The sequence below is a fragment of the Pinus tabuliformis genome, chromosome 5_2 (genome assembly GCF_031772625.1).
Source record: "Pinus tabuliformis cultivar Carrire ecotype Pingquan chromosome 5_2, CPIR1, whole genome shotgun sequence".
Classification (NCBI taxonomy): Eukaryota; Viridiplantae; Streptophyta; class Pinopsida; order Pinales; family Pinaceae; genus Pinus; species Pinus tabuliformis.
The window spans coordinates 970,607,483-970,628,878 of NC_142306.1; the positions used below are offsets into that span (position 1 = coordinate 970,607,483).

A 21,396-nucleotide genomic window follows, 5' to 3' on the forward strand; every position below is an offset into this window, starting at 1 on the left:
TCTGATGATGAAGACCGTGTAATAGGAGAATAAAACCACTTCTTTACTCCTGATGATATGCCCACATTTATCACTGAAGATGATGAGTATGCAGAAAGTTCAGTTGTACAGCATGATGCAGATTTTATCTTGTCGAATGACACAGCTATTGAAGAGGAGTCGGATGAGTATCAAAGAGGGTATATGCATGCATTTTCCACCTAGCAGCATCGATATTCATTAAGAAATAGAAATTTCCCCATCAATCCAATCCAAAAGAGAAAGGAAGGTCCAGCATATAAGAATGAGTCACCAGTTGCACCAAATAAAGGAAAAGAAGTTGTTGATCCTATGTCTAACAAATCTCCATCAACAAATGAACGAGTCAATCAGCCCATTTTACCGAAAGATAACGCTGAGAAGAAAGAGGTTCCAGCCAAAGAGGTAGAGAAGACTTCCACTTTTAGTTTAGAAAATGAAATTTATAAGTTGAAGGTATCCATTCCCTTGACAGAGCTGATGAGGAACAATGATTATAGAGGTCAGGTTTCCAAAATTTTGAATTTTGATCCAATGTCTAATATGGTGAGCATGGAAGATGATAAACCTGAACTGATTTTTGGACCAACATTGAATGGTGAGTCTCCAGACAGTGATGTGCCTCCTTTTTATATCAATTTGAGAGTGCATGAGTTTGTGTTGCATAATTCTATGTTCAATTCCAGTGCTTCCCACAATCTTATGCCAAAAGCTATCATGGAGAAGTTGGGTTTGGACATCACAAGGAAATATCATGATCTGTATTCATTTGATTCCAGTAGGGTGAGATGTATTGGGCTTATTAAAGACTTGGTGGTTAGTTTGGATCAGATTCCGGCTAAGAATATTTTGATGGATGTTGTTGTAGTAGACATTTCTCCCCGATTCGGTATGATTCTTTCAAGGTCTTGGGGAGAAAAGATCAAAGGAACTATGCAGCTTGATTTCTCCTATGCTACGATTCTAGTGTTTGGCCAAATGAGAAAATTGTATCGTGAACAGAAAATGAAATACATGATTACAAGCAAGGAGAAACCAATTAATCATTCAATTAATTATGTACATATAGATCTAGAGTCTTTTGTTTTGTATTTAGATAGTTTCAATGATATTAATAGTCAGTTAGTTGTAGCAGATGATATTCCAGAAATAGCAGAAAATTTCAGAGAAGTTTTGAAGAGAGAAGGACAAGAACATGGAAATACCATTCAACAATTAGAAAAATAGGATGGACAGCAAGCAGAAAAAACAAAGGAAAAAGAGTTTCAACACTTAGAAGAAGAGGAAGATGGCTTGTGGGCCATGGATTTCGATGGCGCAGTGGAAAATGATGGTGCTGGAATTGGAATTTGGGTACGCAGTCCTTTTTCTACTCCAAACAAAGTGCCGAGTAATGTGTGGGTATGTTCTTACAAACTTGCATTTGATTTCTCAAACAATGAAGCTGAGTATGAGGCTTTGATTGCTGGCCTAAAGATCCTAAGAAAGCTGAATGCTAAGAAGATTGCTGTATATGGCGACTCCGAATTGGTGATTAAGCAAGTTAAAGGCGAATATCAAGAAAAGCATCCTCGGATGCGGGCATACCGGAATATCGTTCTAGACATTTTGAAGTTGTTTTCAGATTACAGTTTGACGTGTGTGCTGCGTATTCAAAATAGTATTGCTGATGCACTTGCTAAGGCAGAAAGTAATTTGAAGATTCCTATGAACTCAAGCAATAAATTTGAAATCCATGTGAAGCATCGTCCGACTGTCCCGGACAATCAGAGATATTGGCAAGTTTTCCAAGACGATGAGGAGATTAATGATTTTCTGCAAAACAAAGGTAAATTCAAAGAAACTTTAATTGATGTACAAAATGATGACGGAAAAGATGATGTGTAGATCAATCAAATGGAAGTGTTGTAGCTCAAGGATAATGTGATTCCTAAAGGCTTGATACCTTTAGAAGAACTCTTTGATCATGATGACATAGCCCACAAACCAACATTGCAGCCAACAGAAAAGGGAGTTGAAGATGTGAATATTGGAACAGCCGAGCATCTGAAGATGGTAAAGCTGTCCAAAGAATTGCCACCGAAGGTAAAAGCCAAATATATCAGTTTGTTTTCATCTTTTGCCGATGTGTTTGCTTGGGACTATTTTGATTTGAAGACATATGATACCAATATAATTCAGCACACAATTCCTATTAAGCCTAATCAAAAACCGTTCAGACAGAAGTTAAGAAGGCTTAATCAAAAATTGCTGCCATCAATTGAGAAGGAAGTTAACAGGTTGTACAAATTAGCAATCATTGTTCCCATCTGTTTTTCTGATTGGATATCTAATTTAGTGCCCATGCGAAAGAAGACCCGTGAGATTCGTTTGTGCATTGATTTTTGAAATCTCAACAAAGTTTCATTGAAGGATAATTATCCGCTGACTAAAATGGATCACATACTTTAGCGAGTAGTTGGAGCATCTCACATGTCACTACTCGATGGTTGTTCCAGATATAACCAAATTTTAGTCCATGAAGATGACTGAGACAAAACAGCGTTCACCACTCCGTGGGGAACCTTTCATTACGCCAAAATGCCTTTCGGTTTGAAGAACGCGGGTGCCACTTTTCAGTGGGCAATGGACTTGGATTTCGCAAATGAGAAGGATGTCTTCTTGGTTGTGTACCTTGATGATTTGACCGTGTTTTCCAAATCAGATGATGAACACTTGTATCATTTGAAAATTGTATTTGAAAAGTGCAGAAAATATGGTGTGTCGCTGAATCCTAAGAAGAGTTTGTTTGCCATGGATGAAGGAAAACTACTTGGGGACATTATCTCAAAGGATGGCATCCATATCGATCCAGCACGTGTGGAAGCAATTCAGCAAATTGACATGCCCCGGAATAAGAAGGAGATTCAATCATTTAATGGTAAGATGAATTTTCTGCACCGCTTTGTTCCTAATCTTGCTGAACATCTTAGGGAGATTACAAACATGCTTAAGAAGGACAGCCAAGTGGCGTGGATGGAAGAGGCTGTAAAATATTTCAATTTAGTAAAATTGGCTCTTTCTTCAGCTCCGGTTCTAATCAGCCCGGATTATACTCAGGATTTTATATTGTTTTCATTTGCTTCGAAGCATACTATGGCAGCTGCATTAATGCAGAAAAAAGATGAGCATGAAAGACCCATTGCTTTCTTCAGCCGGACTATAAGGGATGCTGCTTTGAAATACAACATTATTGAGAAGCAAGCCCTTGCACTTGTAAAAGCACTGAAAGATTTCTGTGTGTACATTCTACATTCCCATATTTTAGCTTATGTTCCTAACACTGTTGTCAAAGATGTTTTGGTCCAGACCGATCCTGAAGGAAGACATGGCAAGTGGATAGCAGCTTTGCTGGAGTATGATGTGGAGATAAGGCCCACAAAGCTTGTTAAAGGTCAGGGATTGGCGAAGTTGATGGCTGAATCAAATCTGCACGTCTTAGACATAAATCTGATCGCTGCTATCTCCGATGAAAATGAGGAAAGTTTGTCACTTCAGGTATCAGAAATGTTTGCTCTTTCTCCATGGTATTTAGATATCATATATGTACTTCAAAATTTGTCCGTGCCACCGGGTATGGCTAGAAACAAATATAGAACTCTTAAATTAAAGGCTGCTAAGTTTTGTATTTTGAATTTTGCACTTTATTGGAAAGATCCTGGTGGCGTTTTGTTGAATTGTTTGGTGGAAGAAGAAGCGAAACAGGTCATGGAGGATTTCCATAAAGGAGATTGTGGTGGTCACCTTTTTTGGAAAACAACGGCAAATAAAATTCTGAGGGATGGATACTATTGGCCGACATTGTTTGCTGATGTGTTCAAGACTGTCAAGAGTTGTCATAACTGCCAGATTTTTGAAGGAAAGCAGAAATTACAGCCTTTGCCACTTAAGCCCATTGAGGTGAGTGCCCCTTTTCAGCAGTGGGGGTTGGATTTCATTGGTGAAATTCATCCTTCTTCTTTAGGTCAGCATAGATGGATCCTCACAGCGACAGATTACTTCACGAAGTGGATTGAAGCAATTCCCACTAGGCAAGCTACGAATGCGGTAATAATTTCATTCCTTGAAAATAATATTTTGTCTTGTTTTGGTTGCCTGAATAAGTTAATCAATGATAACACAACAGTGTTCAAGTCAAAAAGGATGGTTGAGTTTTGCAATAAATATCACATTACTTTGGGGCACTCAACCGCCTATCATCCACAAGGCAATGGATTGGCGGAGTCTTCCAACAAATCTTTGGTTAATATCATTAAAAAGATGCTGGAAATAAACAAGAAAAGTTGGCATAAGAAGCTGGTTCATGCACTTTGGGCAGATCAAGTGAGTCAAAAGAAATCCATTGGTATGTCCCCCTTTGAGTTAGTTTATGGAGTTGATACAGTGTTCCCTACCTCTCTTGCAACTCCGGTAGTCAAACTTCTTTAGGAGGCTGGTAGTGAAGAGGATCCAATTCAGAGAAGACTAAATCAAATGATCCACTTGCAGCAGACACGGGAGGATTTTTTTCAAATTACATTCAAGTTGCAGGAGCGAATTAAAAAGATTTACGACAGAAAAGAAAAGGCAGACACATTTCAGTTGGATGATGTGGTGTTAAAGTGGGATGCAAGGAATGAGGAAAAGGAAAGCACGGTAAGTTTGAAAATCTCTGGAAAGGTCCTTTTAATATTGCAGCATATCGGGGTTAGAATGCCTTTCTTTTGAAGGAGATGAATGGGGAAGATTGTCCAGGAGGGCCGGTCAATGGTCGGCTTCTCAAGCGGTACCTTTTATAAGTTATTTCTGTTGTCATCATTGTCATTGTAAATACCATTTTATTTCAGTTTCACTGCAAGTGTATGCTGTGATCTTTTCTTCAGTCTAGGGGCCGAAGTGAAGGTTATAATTCTGAAGAAAGATTTCAGTTTTGAGTTTAGTTTGTCGAGTTAGTTTTTCAGTCATTTTAGTTTTATTATCGAGTCGTTTTGAGTCAAGTTTCAGCCGAATAAATTGAGTCAGAATATTTTATTGTTTGTTGAAATAATGACTCCATAGCCCAATGGAAGAAGGAACTGTCTAGCTCTTCCAGAGATCTGCCATTCTTGGCACCTCCAAGGAGCTACCATCCCCATTGGAGCCAATGTTAGAGTTGGTCTGGTCATCCCTCCATCAGAGATCAAAACTCTTTTTGCATTTCATGTTTAGGTGTCCCATCTCGCTCGATCAGTTGCATTCCGTTAGGAGCATGCCATAAATATGACGGAAGGGATTTTTCATTCACACCCCTCATGCTTTGCACTGCTGGCTCAGGTCTATCCATCAAAATCAAGTTTTAAAAGCTATTTGCAGTCCTGTTTCAGTTTCTAGGTCATAACAGTCATTTTAGTCATTAGGTATAGGGTTAGCCAATTTAGTCTTCAACAAGGTCTAATAAAGCCAACAGGCTAGAGGGAGGTCTTTTATAAGTTGTTATTTCAAATATTTTTATCGTCATATGGATGGATTATGACTTTTCTTCAAAACTCTGTTTTGAAGACAAGTCGACATTTCGTTTTTTGTAATAATTTTCAAAAATTTTTAGTTCTTGAATTCTTCAGGCACAGCCCTGATCTCCTTTGCCACATCCCATGTCAGCTATTCCTGCAAAAATTTTCCAAGAAATTCATCATTTCAACCAAAAAATCAAGGAGGAAACAAAAAGTCAGAGTTGTATTAATTGTGAAAAAGTGTCAATTTCAAAACATTACAAAAATGGGTTTTGAAGAACCAAAAATCAAATCAAAGTCTTTATAAAGGTTTTACTATGAAGATCAATTTCATTCTGCATGCCAAGGTCGAAGAAAATCATTTCAAAGCGAATTGGGTGAGCAAGTGCGTGTTTTGGAGAGAAATTGTTTGTAGCTAGCCGGCGTGGTGCACGAAACAGGTGGCGTGGCGCACTAGGAGTTTTCGTCCAGTGTTATTCTGAACGGGCGTGATGCACTGGGCTCTTGGCGCGGCGCATACAGTCCAAAGCCCGAAATTGTTTTAAATTTGTCCAAGTTGCTCATTCCTTGCATGAATTTATCAGGTAGGGCCTTCTTCTTGATGTTGCATCAATTTTACGATAAGTGATGGTGGTTTATGGGTGAATAAAGGTTGAAACAAAATCCAAACCCTACATCTAAAGTGCCTTCAGAGGAAGTTTGATGTGGGTTCCTAAAACTTTTATTTGTCACCAAGGACTCTCCTCCTTCCCCATTTCTCCCTTGTTTCATCATTTCCTACGCCTCGCCCCCTACTAAGCTCATCAATCCTACATTTTCTTTCCTTCATTCAAACCCCAAAACCCTAGCCCTTATAAAAATCTCCCAACCCTATACAACAATCCCAAACCCTATTCCCATACATAAAATCCCCCTCCTCTCCCTAATAACATTTATTTCAAAAATTCCCTAATCCCCTACTGTTTTCCCCTTCCTAACATTCCCTGGTTGCATTTGTTTTTTCCCCTTGGTCGCAGAATCCAACTATTGCATTACAACACAATAGTTTTATACATCATTAAAGGCCAGTGCAAGCACAGTTCATATACAACAGCATCTTTTCTTCAAGGTATTTTGTACAACAGTCATGGCATCTGAGCATTCATCGGACTATGAGGTAGAAACCCAAAGTGACTCACCCTTGGAAGAACAGGCACCCCGGAGGCCTCATAAAGGTGGCAGACATGTTAGAGAAGAACCAACCACCCTTACAGAATTGCAGGCCTGCCCTCTTGCTATGCAGTGTTTTCAGCATCAGTCATGCTATGAGTTTTGTCAAAAGGTGGCTAGTGTCCAATTTCATCATGAGCTAGCTCGTCTGTTCGTGCTACACTTACATGGAGATCAAGCTACCTTAGCTGGTGTCACCTTCACACTTACACCAGAATCTGTCTCATTAGCAACCGGTATACCGAACATTGGTGAACCATGGCACAAGAAATAAAAGATTGACGGCAACATTATGAGCCATACATTAAAACCAATTTCTTGAGGCAACTCAAGAGAGTGTTCCCGTTCCGATATCTGAAAGATGAATATGCTCCACTAATGAGATTGATTATGAAATATTTCAGCTGTGAGGGATGGTTCTCTCATCTTTATGCTTATCACATCTGGTTGCTCATGCATTTCACTAGGGTACGGATGATGAACATTCCATATTTCATTTGCCGGAACATAGAGAGGATGACCACCTTTATACAACATAAAACCCCTCAACAAAAACTTAATAATGTCTATCATTTTTCTCTTATTAAGATTTTGGTGGTTCATCAGCTTGGAGTATAGGGCATCACTTGGGATGATTTCATCTCTCATGACTTCTTTAGAGCTTCACCGAGAATATCAGAGGTTCAGCATGAAGGTGGACCTTCTCATCAGTATGAGCACCATGAGACCGTTAGTGTGCCGGTATTCATCACATATCAGAGAGGCACTGGACATTTGTTTGCAGCAGCAAAACGCGTGTTATCTCCACCCGGGGTGGAAGGGGCCTCGTTTCCTCCATCAGCACCACAGGTATAGGACAAAGGCAAGAGGCCGATGCAGGATGAGGGCCATCAGGTGAACGAGATACCGACTTCATTCTCCTTCATGATGATGATATGGATACGGGTCCACAAAGCACCAAATTTAGAGAGATCATCCAGGAGCAGCAAACAGAGATCGAAGCCCTATCCCTTGACTTGGAGAGGGCTAAGTGGACCATGAAATACTTGGAGCAGAGGAAAAAATAGCTTGAGGATCAGCAAGCGATCATGGAGCTACAAAACATTTGCGAGAATCACCAAGCTGCACAAAGGAGAAGAGTTGAACTCACGTCTTTGGAGCAAGAAATTAATGACCATCGGGAGGCCAATCTTGAGAGAGTTAACATGCACTTGGAGAGGCTATTGGAAAAGGCCGACAAAGACCATGCTTTGCTGAGACACATGGCTTTCCACTACATGGCACAAAACAAGGTGTGCAAGGCCCGAATAAGGAATTTGAAGGCAAAATTGAGAAAAGCAATAAGGAAGAAAAAGAGGCAAAGGGAGCTCGATTGTCGTTAGATATTGAGCAAAGCCTCTTTAGCCTAGCATAATACTTAATGAGGAAGCTCCAGCCCAAATTTCAAGAAATTTGGGGCATTTTTGGTATTTTTGCAAATTTTTGTACAAAAAACAGGGTTTTTCTCCCTATGCACCGCGCCACGTGGCGCACGCTTATGATAGGAGGCTCCAAATGCAAACAAGTTTATAGTTTTGGATTTTTCATGAAAAATCATGATTTTTGGTCCATTACCAAGAATTTTGGGCAAGTTTTGAGTCCTCAGGAGGTCAAAAACACCCTAAAAATGACCTCTCTGCCCCTAATTTCACACACAGAAAGCCGTCTTGGGAGATTGAGGTTTTGGAGGGGCAAATGGGCACCAAATTTAGAAATTCCACTTGGGTTGGAAAGTAGACAGGTAGGTATTTCCAACAAGCACACCTAGGCTCAATTTTTACTTCAGAAAGTGCCTCAAAATTAGCATCAAATTGGCGTGACGCATACAGAAATTGGCGCGACGCAGAGAGGCTTTTTTACCAATTTTTCACCTTCCAGCTCAAAAATTCGGCCAGTTTGACTAGTTTTGCTTTGTGATGTTATTTTTGATCTATCTTTATGTAATTGGGTAAACATGATGTAATTTTGGCACTTAGTTACTTTTTCTAGAGGATTCATTCACCAAAAAGTGAAAATTTAATGAATGAATCAGTTTCCTACCTTATAGATGCAAGTTATTTTGACTGCCTAGATTTTAGTGCTTTGTTTAGAATTGGTTGAAGCAGCTCCTAGAATGATGAGCTCGACCCCTAGAGGCAAGGGAATGGGTTGGGCTAGTCTATATCATGTATTTTCTAAGTCATTTTCAGGTTTGGAATCTTGGGAAAAGTTTGGCACTCTATTGTACATTCATCTCTGCATTTTTGGCTAAGGAAAGACCAGGGTTTTGCAGCACTATTTGGGATCCATGCAGCTTTATGTTTTGATGGTGTGCTTCTTTGAGTAATTGTAAGTTTATCTAGTGTTATGTGTATAATTTTTGTATATCTTCTTCTAAATTTGAAACAAATGAGTGATTAGGGTGGAATCCATAACTGTTATGCTCTGCCTTTGAATTTGTTTAAATTTCCATGTTTTCATCTGTTTAAGGAGAATTCTTGAGACTCTCTTGCTCTCCTTAGTTCCTCACCAGTCTGATCTATCCATCTCACTCGCTTTAAAGCATCAAAACGACTGCCTTTGCCTTCCTTGCCCCAACCGGAACTCTGCAGAAACTATGCCTCATCCCCGAGCCCAAATTTGCCTTTCCCATTTTTTCAACAAAAACCTCAAAAAACCAAATCAAATCCCTTGCACTTAATACCTAGCTTAAGATCAGTTGAAAATTTAGGCATATCGAGCCTCATTGATTAGTTTTTTCCGAGATTGACTCGGAGAGAGCCCTCTCATGTCCTCGTAGGGATAGCTACGAGGCTGAGCGTGGTTTGATGTGGACCTAGAGCCTTGTCTTTTCAGCGTAAGGAAAATCTAGGCTCTAATAGTCCTTATAATACTAGTGATTACCCCATTACTATTGTAGTTGTATCCGTTATTAATATTATTGTGCCCCTATTGTTCCCATATTGTTATTACTGTGCCCCATAGAATCCCTCTATTGTTATTTTTGTGGCTTTATATTATTATTGTTAGGTCGGCTGGGTTATATTGTGACTCCTTAGACTCCTATATATAGAAAGGAGGTTTTGTCATTTGAATCATCGAAGAATTTTTCATTTATGTAATGTAAAGGAGGTTGCCCCCTCGAAGAGGCTGAATTCTAAGGCGTTGATCTATCTTTTCTATCTTTTTCCTAAGCTGGTTTCATAACACATTTCTATGGTTGAACATCATTGTTATTGTTAGTAGCTCTTTTAGATTCATATTTTGGTGGGTTATGTAAAAACAAAACTGAATGAATTGTATGTTTTGGGCGACGATATTGTAAGCATATTCTGTGGGATGGAAAGAATCCCAAAATATGTATTTTGATGCATCGGGGCAGACGATCGTAATGAGATTGCACCCAATAGATGCCTCCAACAAACCCATTTCGCAACAACCTCTCCTCACTTATTCAAACCCTTCAATACATTAATTTATAAACAATTGGTAAGTTATGCACATACATGGCTTCAATCTTATTAGATGAACATTATTTAATTTCAGATTTAAGAATATTTTTGAAAATTTCGTGACTACTTGACATCATTTATATGCTATTAGATTTTTAAAATATTTCAAAATATGCAGTTCAATTAAAAATACCCAAACTTATTAAATGTAAAGAATCAAACAGAGCAGAAATATTACCATAGTTCTGAGGATTCTTTATGATGTTAAAGAATGTATTAGATCTCAGACTAATACTAGGCCTTCAAAATATGTAGTTCAATTAAAAATACCCAAACTTATTAAATGTAAAGAATCAAATGGAACATAAAATATTACGATAGTTCCGGGAATTCTTTATGATGTCAAGCAACGTATTATATCTCAGACTAATACTAAGCCTTGCGAACAATTATGTGAAGGAAAGGCCCAGTATGTACAATGGGCTCATAGAATCTCAACTCTGAGGATGATTTCTTCACCAATCCCACTGTTAAAGGCTACTATAAGAACCATGTTAAGGTAACAAAGCATATAAATATCTTTCTCTGTTTCATTATATGTAAAGAGACTAATTTGTATATAATAGATACATAAAAAACTAAACAAATATGTGTTCATTAATGTGTTTTCTTGCAAACTGTATTCACTAGAGTGAACAAAATTAGTGGAGTGTCCTACAAGGATGACCCTACAATATTTGCCTGGGAGCTCATGAATGAACTTCGTTGTCAAAGTGATCCTTCGAGGAGGACCATCCAAGTTAGATAACGGATTTTGTCTTTGAATAGAAACTAGAAAGTGGAAAACAATTGTAATCAAAGATTCAATCTAGATTGGTGTCTTTTAAGATCTCATTTCTATGGTTGAACATCACTGTTATTGTTAGTAGCTCTTCTAGATTAATAGTTTGGTGGGTTTTGTAAAAACAAAACTAAATCAATTGTATGTTTTGGGCGATGATATTGTATGCATGTTCTGTGGGATGGAAAGAATCCCAAAATACGTATTTTGATGCATCGAGGCAGACGATCGTAATGGGATTGCACCCAATAGATGCCTCCAGCAAACCTGTTACGCAAAAACCTCTCCTCGCTTCTTCAAACCCTTCAACACATTAATTTATAAATAGTTGGTAAGTTTTTCACATGCATGGCTTCAAACTTATTAAATGAACATTATTTAATCTTAGATTTAAGAATATTTTTGAAAATTCCACAACTATTTGACTTCATTTATATGCTATTAGGTTTTTAAAATATTTCAAAATATGCAGTTCAATTAAAAATACCCAAACTTATTAAATGTAAAGAATCAAAAAGAACATAAAAATTACCATAGTTCCATGCATTCTTTATGATGTCAAACATCATATTATATACGTTAACATAACCCATTCTAAAACCTGGAAGTGTGGGCTTCAAGGTTTCTAATAAAGATGCACATTTTTGATCAAATGAAATGGAAACATCATTAAACTCATCAACGCATGTGCCATAGGTCAATTTATGCAGAGTAATTTATGAAGGCAAACATACAAAAGCAAGAAGATCGATAACGGAAAATAGGGTGGTACCTTCCTTGTAAATATTCTGTCACAAGAGCCATGGTATCATTAGAAATTTGGTATCAGAACTTTATTTGCATGTAAATTTTGTTAAAATTTCTCAAATATTTTATCATCGATTTTACTAACAGCAGATCAATTCATTCCTTATCAATGTTCTTATTACAAAAATATATGTAAGTGATTGAACAGGGCCTTACGCCTGCTAACTGCAGTGAAAACTTGTGTAGAGTCTAGTGTTTTGGATGGGAAACTAGCATACCTTCTCATGGGCCCTCACTGGCTGATTTTTCCTCTTTTCTGACAACATTTTGGCACACATACACGGATAATACTCATTGGATTGGTAGTTGAATGATACAAATTTTTCTCTATTGTCTTCTCTGTCTTTAAACAACAATAATAGACAATTTATATCACTGACTTTCACATGGCATTTTGGCAATACAATCATAAATGGAAGATTCAAATCATTTGATTTCATGGATATTTATCATTGCATAACTGAGTATATGTTCGACACCTCCATGGTGTTTTACATTTCTATTGCCCATTCAAGTGAGATCACCTATTATAGCTTCACATTGTTATGCATGTCTAATCTTGAAATAACCAGCACTTAGCTTGTCAAAATGAGTTCAGAATTTTTCATCTCTACTTATCAATCCTAGCTAAATTTGACCTTAGGAAATCTCCCCTTAGGTAAGGAAGTCCCTTCTTAGCCTTAAAAGGAGAGGCAAGGCCTTGGCTCTCCCATTGGCTTGGGACTTTTTCCTTAGGAGAGGGTTCAAGAAGTAACAGAAACCGAAGGTAATTCACCTTAAAATCTTTAGATATGTTGCTTATAAGGTGGTAATGGGGGAAGTATGAGTGAATCTGATGCCACCTGTAACCAACTATTGTGTGTTTTTCTGTTTTGACCAAACAATGGAATATAGGCTCTTTGATCATTGTATAAATTAGGTTGTCGTGAGCATGGATATGAAAATAGATGAAAAATATGATCAAAATAAAGTTGTTTCAGCCTCAAAAATGGATGATGACTGCCAGTTTGAAGTTAAAAATCGACTAGTCTACAAAGAGAATAGGTCAAGTTATGTAGAATAATTTGTGAAGGCAAAAATCTGAAAGCAGGAAGACTGATAAGGGAAAATAGGGTGGCACCTTTGTTGTAAATATTCTATCACAAGAGCCATGGTATCATAAAAAATTTAGTATCAGAACTTTATTTGCATGTAAGTTTTGTTAAAATTGCTCAATTATTTTATCATCGGTTTTACTAACAACAGATCAATTCATTCCTTATCAATGTTTTATTACAGAAATATATCTAAGTGATTGAATAGGGACTTACGCCTGCTAATTGTAGTGAAAACTTGTGTAGAATCCAGTGTTTTGGATGAGAAACTAACATGCCTTCTCATGGGCCCTCACTGGCTGATTGTTCCTCTTTGTTGACAACATTTTGGAACACACATGGATAATACTCATTGGATTGGTAGTTGAATGATAAAAATTCTGCCCTACTGTCTTCTTTGTCTTTAAACAACAGTAATAGACAATTTATACCATTTACTTTTAGATGCCTTTTTGGCAATACAATGGGAAATGGAAGTTCAAATCATTTGATTTCATGGAAATTTATTATTGGGAGTGTGAGTTTCATGTTTGTGCCGAGAAATAGAATGTGAGCTATCCTTGTTAGAGCTTGTTGCTATATGGGTAGCACTAGCAAATTTACTTGGTTCTTCAAGTAGGTCATCAGGAAGTTTCAACAGTTTTGGTTCTGATTCTGTTGGAGTCCATTCAATGTTCATATTCCTTTGTTATTTCTTTCATAGGCTTCATCTTCACTTCCCCACTAGGTTTTCTTAGAAATAAATTGTCAATAATCATTATATTAACACAACATTTGGGGCGTAGTTTTGCTGCTACATCTGCAAATCCTTTACCATGCTTTGCTACAAATAGTTTGTCAATATCCAGAATTTCTGGAATGTCAACACATCTTGAAGTTGTGAATATTAAACTTGAAAGAGCTTCCCGCAAATCAATAGGACATTTCCCCTGGGATTCAATGATTTTCAGTCATGCCACAATAGATTCACAAAATAGTTCAATGATATCATATGCCGCTATGATATTTTACTCTCTTAATATATGTTCAACTTGGATCCTCGCACTTGGTTCCTCACTAGATTGGATAAGAAGAGGCAACTCCCTCTTCATAATCTGTAGCTACATATCTTTCTTGTTCTTGTTTAGTGTTATGTGTGACATTGTGAGCCTCAACAAGGTATTGCATTTTGAAGATTTGAAACTTTTCCCAAACAGGATGCCTCTATTGCAAGTGAACATGGAGGGTCGATTGCATAGGGAGCATTCCATGTACATCCATTCACATGTTGATGTTTTCATTCTTCCACACTTTATGTCTTACGACGTTTCCTTTGTAACATCTGGTGCAAATGCTAGTAATATGATTCTTTTGATGCAATGAAAAAATTATGACATACCTCCGCGATTGTACAATTCTTCTCTCATGACCATCGACTTGTAATCAACAAGTAGGTAAAGAAATAATCAACATACCAAATCAAAATGGTTAATGTTGGCAGCAATGATTAGTCAACACTTGACGATTAATACTACTAATTAATCAAAGTGTGTTAATAAAAAAAAGTTTCTTATTGAAATCCCATCGAACATATCTACAAGTGAGTGAATTAAGCAACAACCCTGTAATTTTATTACTTATATTTCTTCTTATACAATTTATTTAGGATTGCAACCAATGTTTTTCTACAACTCTTGTAATAGAAACTGACCTTAAGCATAGGAGAACCAGGTCTTCCACTTTAGCAGAGCATGCGGAGAAAACCAAACATCATGTTTGTATCGAGGAGGCTAGTGTTCTTGCTAGAGTTTCGTAGTTCTATCACTGAAAATTTAGGGAAGCCCTTGAGATTGAAAAGAGGTTGAGCAATCTCAATCGAGAAGACGACTGGAAGATCAATAGTTGTTGGGTCCCAGCGCTCACTTCCTAGTCGTTCTTCTCTCCCTCCCCTGCCTCCTTTTTTCTTTTTTTGTAGGCTTTACACTAATAATTTAACTTAATTAATAAGGAAAATGTTTTCTTTAATATTGTAATTTTTATATAAAAATATGTTCTTATTGGTTTATATTTAATAGCATTTAGTTTATGCTATATACTAATTATTTATCTTAAGTAATATAAGGAATATAGTTTCTTTTTGAATTCATTCTATAGGAATTTATTTTTATTGGTTTATTATTATTCAACTTTTTTAACAATTAAATAAACAATTTTAACAATAAAATAAACAATTAATATATTTAAAATTTATATGTTTAAAGATTTTTCTTAAATTAATTTATTTAAATATTGATATTTATACAAAAAAAGAAAAGAATATTTAATACCTTTTATATAAATTGATAGTTCCCATTTACTCTCTTTTTTGTAAACTTAGGCATTCCTCTTTCTATATTACTATAACAAAAACTTACATCAAACTACTGTTCAGGTGGCTAGTCTGCCCGTAGGAAACCATACCGCCACTTATCAGCGTTATAACCAGAACAAAATTTAAAAATGTTTTTCTCCTTCATACTATCATACCCAAGTTTTTGACTACTACTAACTGAACTAACTACACGACCATAACATAATAACCAGGCACAGTTCTTTTTTAACATCATTTTAAGCAAAAAACCAGGGGCTCATCTTTGTCAATCCTCATCTGACGAATTTACCGGGGCAGGCGTTGTGGCGCTGCACCCAGGTTTCACCTTCTTCTGTTCCATGGTACATTTAATTTCTTGTAACATTTGCTCCATATTTCATAGCATCACATGGTTTCTCGTGGTCTGGACTTGGATGGCCACAATCTCTTTCAAGAGGGAAGCCTTTAGATTTTCTTTTTCCTCCCTTGTCTGGCTCCTTTCCTGTTCCTCTCTCTGATTTCTGTCCTCCTCCTCTTCTTCTCTGACTGCTTGGTTCATTTCCATAGCCCAGGCAACCACGTGTTTCATTATCCAATACTGTTGTAACGTCTTATTAAACAGAGAATTTATGCTCCTAGTGTTCCTGGGGTCTGGAATCAGATCTTTCCATTCCCCTCTGGGGATTTCCTTGTTCTCACTAATGGTCCTCAGCTCCTGTTCGCACCCATGGATTTGAGCGCGTGTTTCCGAGGAGTTCCCTGCCATATACGCATTTATCATAAACATGTTTTTCTCAGAGTTTGGCTGCCTTCCTCTTCGCTTTCGATTGATGTTTGTGCCTTCTTCCCTGGTTTGAGCTTGCTTTACCTTCTTCAGAGCCATCGTGCTGCGGTCCAGAAACCTTGATTTTATTGTGGCTTGTCTACCTATCAAGACAGCAAAACACAAGTCAGTGCCTTTAATTTGATGATCTGTGGAATTCCAATCACTTACCCTCCCAGCCTTGGCCTGAAGGTCCTGCTGATGCTTCTGGTAGGCAGTCCTGGGCCACCTCACAACTTTGCCCTCTATTCGGCGTGAGACCCTCCCCCCTCTCTCCACTTCCCTGTAATCCCCGCGCTGACCAGCATGGCTGGTCTCGGTAAACAGAGCAATCCTCCCTCGACTTCCCATCTGATGGGGAAGGCTCAATTCCCCCAGTGGCCCAAAGGATTTCTGCGCCTCGCCTTTCGGGGATTAACCAGGCAGCTGACAGAGTTAAGGTACCAGTACCCAACATGGCTCAAAACGAGACCTGACAAGGCCACCCTCCTCTCCCACCTCTCTTTTCTGGTCATGAATTAAACCCATCTCTGGGGGCCACGGTTTTCTCCAGCAAAACTCTCCTCATCTCTGATGGGGCAAAGGTTATTCGTCCCGTGGCCAGGATGACCACCTCCAATCCATCTACTGGTTACAGGCTCCCTTTTTCTGGACATTCTCATTAAAGAACAGGTGATGCTAATTCTATCTAACACAAGGTCTCAAAGACAGGGGCTTAAGGAAACATACCACCTTTCTTCGCCACGACTTGAGATGAGGGCTGGACGCTGAGCCTTGCTGCCACCTTTCGCCAATCCTTCATTCTTCGTGCTATGCTGCATGAACTTTCTATTTGCCACCTCCGGACTTTGCTTGTAAACTCTCCTTTGTCCTTCCATCCTGACCACCACTTGGCTAATTGATTGCCCGGCTCTCATACCCGCATCCCTTCCTCGGGATTTCGCAATACCTTTCTGTCCTCCTTCATTTTTCATTACTCCTACATTCTCCCGGCTGCTCCTGCCGTACACTTTCTGTACCCCTGATGCCACCTGTTGTCCTTCCTCTTCCATTTATCCCGACTTCCCATACTCCCTCCAGATCATTCCTTAATGATGCCTCGGTTCTCTCTACTTCCCCGTTAGGTGGCCCTTGCCCCGTCATCTACCCTGCTCCATCACTTATTTCGCTCTTGTCTTTTCTTATGCATATGATGTTCTTTCGTTGCAATCTTTCCCCGCAACTATTACGTCCTATCTAGTTTTGGTCGTTGGCCTCGAGATTACCATTGCCACCCTTATCATCGTCAAGTAATTTCCGTAATCTGTCACACTCCTCCGGGAGTAGCACGTCCATTCCTTCATTGTCAATCGACTTGCCCCGATTCCACTACCTGAGTTCGCCAACCAGTCAGCTAGTTTATTTCCCAAGCGCCTAACATGGGACAGGATGAGATAGTCGATCTTGGTCAGGAGTTTCCCTATTTCTCCAATGAGCCACGCCGTTCGCCAGCTTTTACTGATTTTTTCCATTGGTTTTTTCTGTTGTAATTGCCTTACCATATCTACCACCAATTTTGAGTTTCCTTCAATTTGGAGACTCTTAATTTTTACCTGTACCACAATTTCTAGGCCTCGCTTCAAGGCATGCAGTTCCACTTCATTATTAGTACCTCCCCGCAGTCCATTTCAAATATTGTCAGGGTGTTACCACAGTCATTTCTGAAGACTCCCCTGATACCTGCTTCTCCCAGGTTGTGTTTGGCAGCACCGTCGAAATTTAGTTTCGTCGAAATTTGGGGATGTCTGTACTTTGTGATTTCTGCCACCTCCCTAAATTGGGCTTTTCTTTGGACACTCCCGCTTACCGTACTCTGGTTTACCTCTAGTCTCTTCATAACTTTCTCCTCCATTTGCGATGCCTGCCAGTCCTCGTCCTTCCAACTCTCCATTAAAATTGTTTCTCTTATATTCCTGAGGGTTTTCTCCCATATGTCTGCTGGAGCTCGATTTTCTGCCTTGAAAATGATACTATTCTGAGCCTTCCATATGTTCTAGATCATGAAACCAGCGGAGAGGATCCATGCACAATTAACCACCGGGTTTTAGTAAGGTTTCCTCGACCAATTTTCTATGGTTTTAATGATGTTTTGATAATTTCTATGGCGGTGCTCAAACAATTTGAAATGGCTTTCCCACAGGGTGTTGCTGACTATGCATTGGTTCATCAAATGCTCCATAGTCTCCTCCTATGAATTGCAAAGCGCACAGCGAGACGGACCTTGCCACCCCTTCCTCTGCATCTGGTCCCAAGTAAGCGCCCTTCCATGTAGCATAGTCCAGATGAAGAAGGATGCTTTCGGCCAATGTTTAATTTTCCAAAGATTTTTCCATTTTTTTTGTCTCTACCTATTGATTCTGTTTAGCTTTGTGATAATATCCTTCCATTGTTGAGAAAGTGCCTTGAATTCGAGTGCCCCATCTTAGAATATCTGGCCCCGTTTTCCTTGCTAGTTTTCGAGATGCCATCTCTTTTTAATAATCTTGCCATCTGTTTGTGGCAGGGACCCTTTCCCAGTCTTCTTTCTGTTTCTAGCTACACCAATATCCTCCTACCCCTGGTTTCCAGAATTTTCCAACAGTCTTCTCCTCTGTCTGGGACGTGAAATCATGGATGGCTTAAAGTTTTCCTTATGGATGAACCTCTTGCGTTGCTACCATGATTCCTCCCAAAACCTGGCTTTATCTCTAGCTCTTACCTTCCAAAAACTATAATCTCTTATCAGATCTTTGTTGCCCCTTGCTAGGTTCCAAATTGCGGAGCCTCTAGCCTTTGTCTGGCTTCTCATTTTGTCTTTGGGTTCCCCTGTTACCTCATATTTCCTTTCCCATATCACCTTCCACAGATCTTGGCCGCCCTGAGTCCATCTCCACCAAATCTTCACCCCCATCACTTGGTTGAGAATGAAGAGGTCCCTTAATCCTAAACGTCTGTCTTTGGGTAACCTGCTTAGCCATTCCCACGAAATTAAGGCCCATTTCCTGGTCTTGCGGGTTCCTTGACAAAGAGTTTTCTTGAACATGGTGACCATCTTTTGACTAATGGACTTTGGAATAGCTTGACACGAAATCTGGTAGATTGGGATAGCCTGCAGAACAACTTTTAAAAGAATTAGCCGGCTGGGGGCATTCAACAAATGAAAGGTCCAATTTTCCATCTTGTTCCAGATTTTTTTAATTAAGGGTTCCCAGTTAACGGCCCTGTATTGGTGCTCATTCAACATAATGCCCAGGTATTTTGTTGGGAAGGTTCCAATTCTGAACCCCATAGTGCGTGCCAAGAATATTTGGATCGCTAGCTAGGTGTTAAAGAAGAAAACTTCAGTTTTCTCTATATTAATCTCTGTACCGGAAGCTTGATTAAATTCGGATAATGTTTTGACAATCTTTTGGGCCTCCTTGAGTGTGGTCTGGCCATATAACATAACATCGTCGACGAATTGCTGGTGCGAAATAGGGAGATCATTCCCACATATTCGTAACCCTTTTATCTGATCCTTGTCTACTTGGGCCTTAACCAACCTACCCAAACCTTCCGCGGCCAGGATGAAAAGGAAAAGAGACAGGGGATCTCCTTGCCTTAATCCACGCGATGGGTTGAAAGCTTCGGAGGGGGTACCGTTCAACAAGACTGACATTACTGGGGAGCTTACCATTGACAGGATCCAATTTACCCATCTTTGATCAAACCCGTGGGCTTTCAGAATGCTTTCCAAGTATCTCCAGCTAATGCAGTCATACGCCTTAGCCAAGTCTAATTTGATAAGCATACCTGGGTTTTGGGAATTTTTTAGGGAATGAATCACTTCCTGGGCCACTATGATTCCGTCCATAATCTATCTCCCTTTGACGAAGCCTGTTTGTTCCTGCGCTATGAGCTCCGACAGAATCGACTTGAGTCTATTTACCATAATTAAAGCTAGGATTTTATACACAACATTACACAGGGATATGGGCCTAAATCCCTGCGGTTCGTCCAAACTGCCATTCTTCGAGATCAAGGCCAAGAAAGTGGCATTCAATCCCTAGTGCATTCGTTTAGAACACCTTGATTCCTCCACCAATTCCAGCAGGTCATTTCCTATAAAACTCCAGTCCGCTTGGTAAAACTCAATGGTAAAGCCATCGGGGCTCGGTGCCTTATTCTTTGCCATTTTGTTAACCACTTCCTCTAATTCATCCTTGGTGATTACCCTGAGCAGATCGATGTTTTGTTCTCTGGTGACTTTCTTAGGCATATGTTGGCATACCCTGTCTATTTCCTCTATTCTATTAATGTTTGGTTCTGTTAAGACGCCTTGGAAATGCTCCACCATGAGCCTTTCCATATCTTTCTACTTCATCACTCTGTTTCCTTGACTATCTTTCAGTGAGAAGATTCTATTATGATGCCGGTGATTCAACATCGCTTTATGGAAGAATTTGGAATTGTTTTCTCCCTCTCTTGGCCATTGGACACGAGATTTCTATTTCCACAGAATTTCTTCCTATTTGCGTCTTTCCTCCAGTTGATTGACTACCGTGCCTTCCTCCTCAGCTACTTCCTCATTCCTTCCGTCTCTAATGATTTGCTGTTGTATTTCTTCCAGTCTAGTCTGAAGTTTATCTTTCTCCTGCTGTATATTGTTGAATTCTTCCCTATTCCATTTCTTGATTTTTCTCTTTATTTCCTTAAGTCTGAGCTGGAATGAATGCATTTTGTTCCGGCCTTCCGTTCCCATCTTACTTTCCTGCCACCAGATCTTTACTTTGTCCAAGAAATCTGGAGCTCTGAGCCAAAAGGATTCAAAACGAAAGGGTCTCTTTTTATTCTGATCATTCAAAGCTATTTCTAGCTTGATTGGCCAATGATCGAACCCTATAGAGGGTAGGATAGAGGCTTCATAGAAGATATCCAGCCCTATTATGTGCTCCAAAACTAGGAATCTATCTAATCTTGACGCGATTTGTTTGGCCCCACCTCTTCTATTGTTCCAGGTGAATTTCTTGTTTATAGTGGGAATATCTACCAGCCTTAATTCTGTTTGTACATCTCTGAATCTTGCCATCTTTGGATCTTCTCTACTTATTCCTCCTTTCTTCTCTTCTCTTGATGTTATCAGGTTAAATTCCCTTGCAATAGTCCATCGCTACTCCTGGTGCATGTTTTTAATTTTTTCTAAATGGGTCAAGAATAGGCCTCTATCAGCCTAGGTATGGGGACCGTAGATAGCCAACACCACCACCCATTCACTTTTCCCAATGAGTCTGAATCTTCCAG

General features: G+C 39.1%; 1 protein-coding gene across 1 annotated transcript; it reads right to left on the reverse strand.

The window, feature by feature from the left end:
• Positions 1-20,623: 20,623 nt before the first annotated feature.
• LOC149162530 (uncharacterized) lies at positions 20,624-21,184 on the reverse strand. Its single transcript, XM_089435209.1, has one exon. The coding sequence runs from the start codon at positions 21,182-21,184 to the stop codon at positions 20,624-20,626; it is 561 nt and encodes a 186-aa protein (XP_089291335.1).
• Positions 21,185-21,396: the final 212 nt, after the last annotated feature.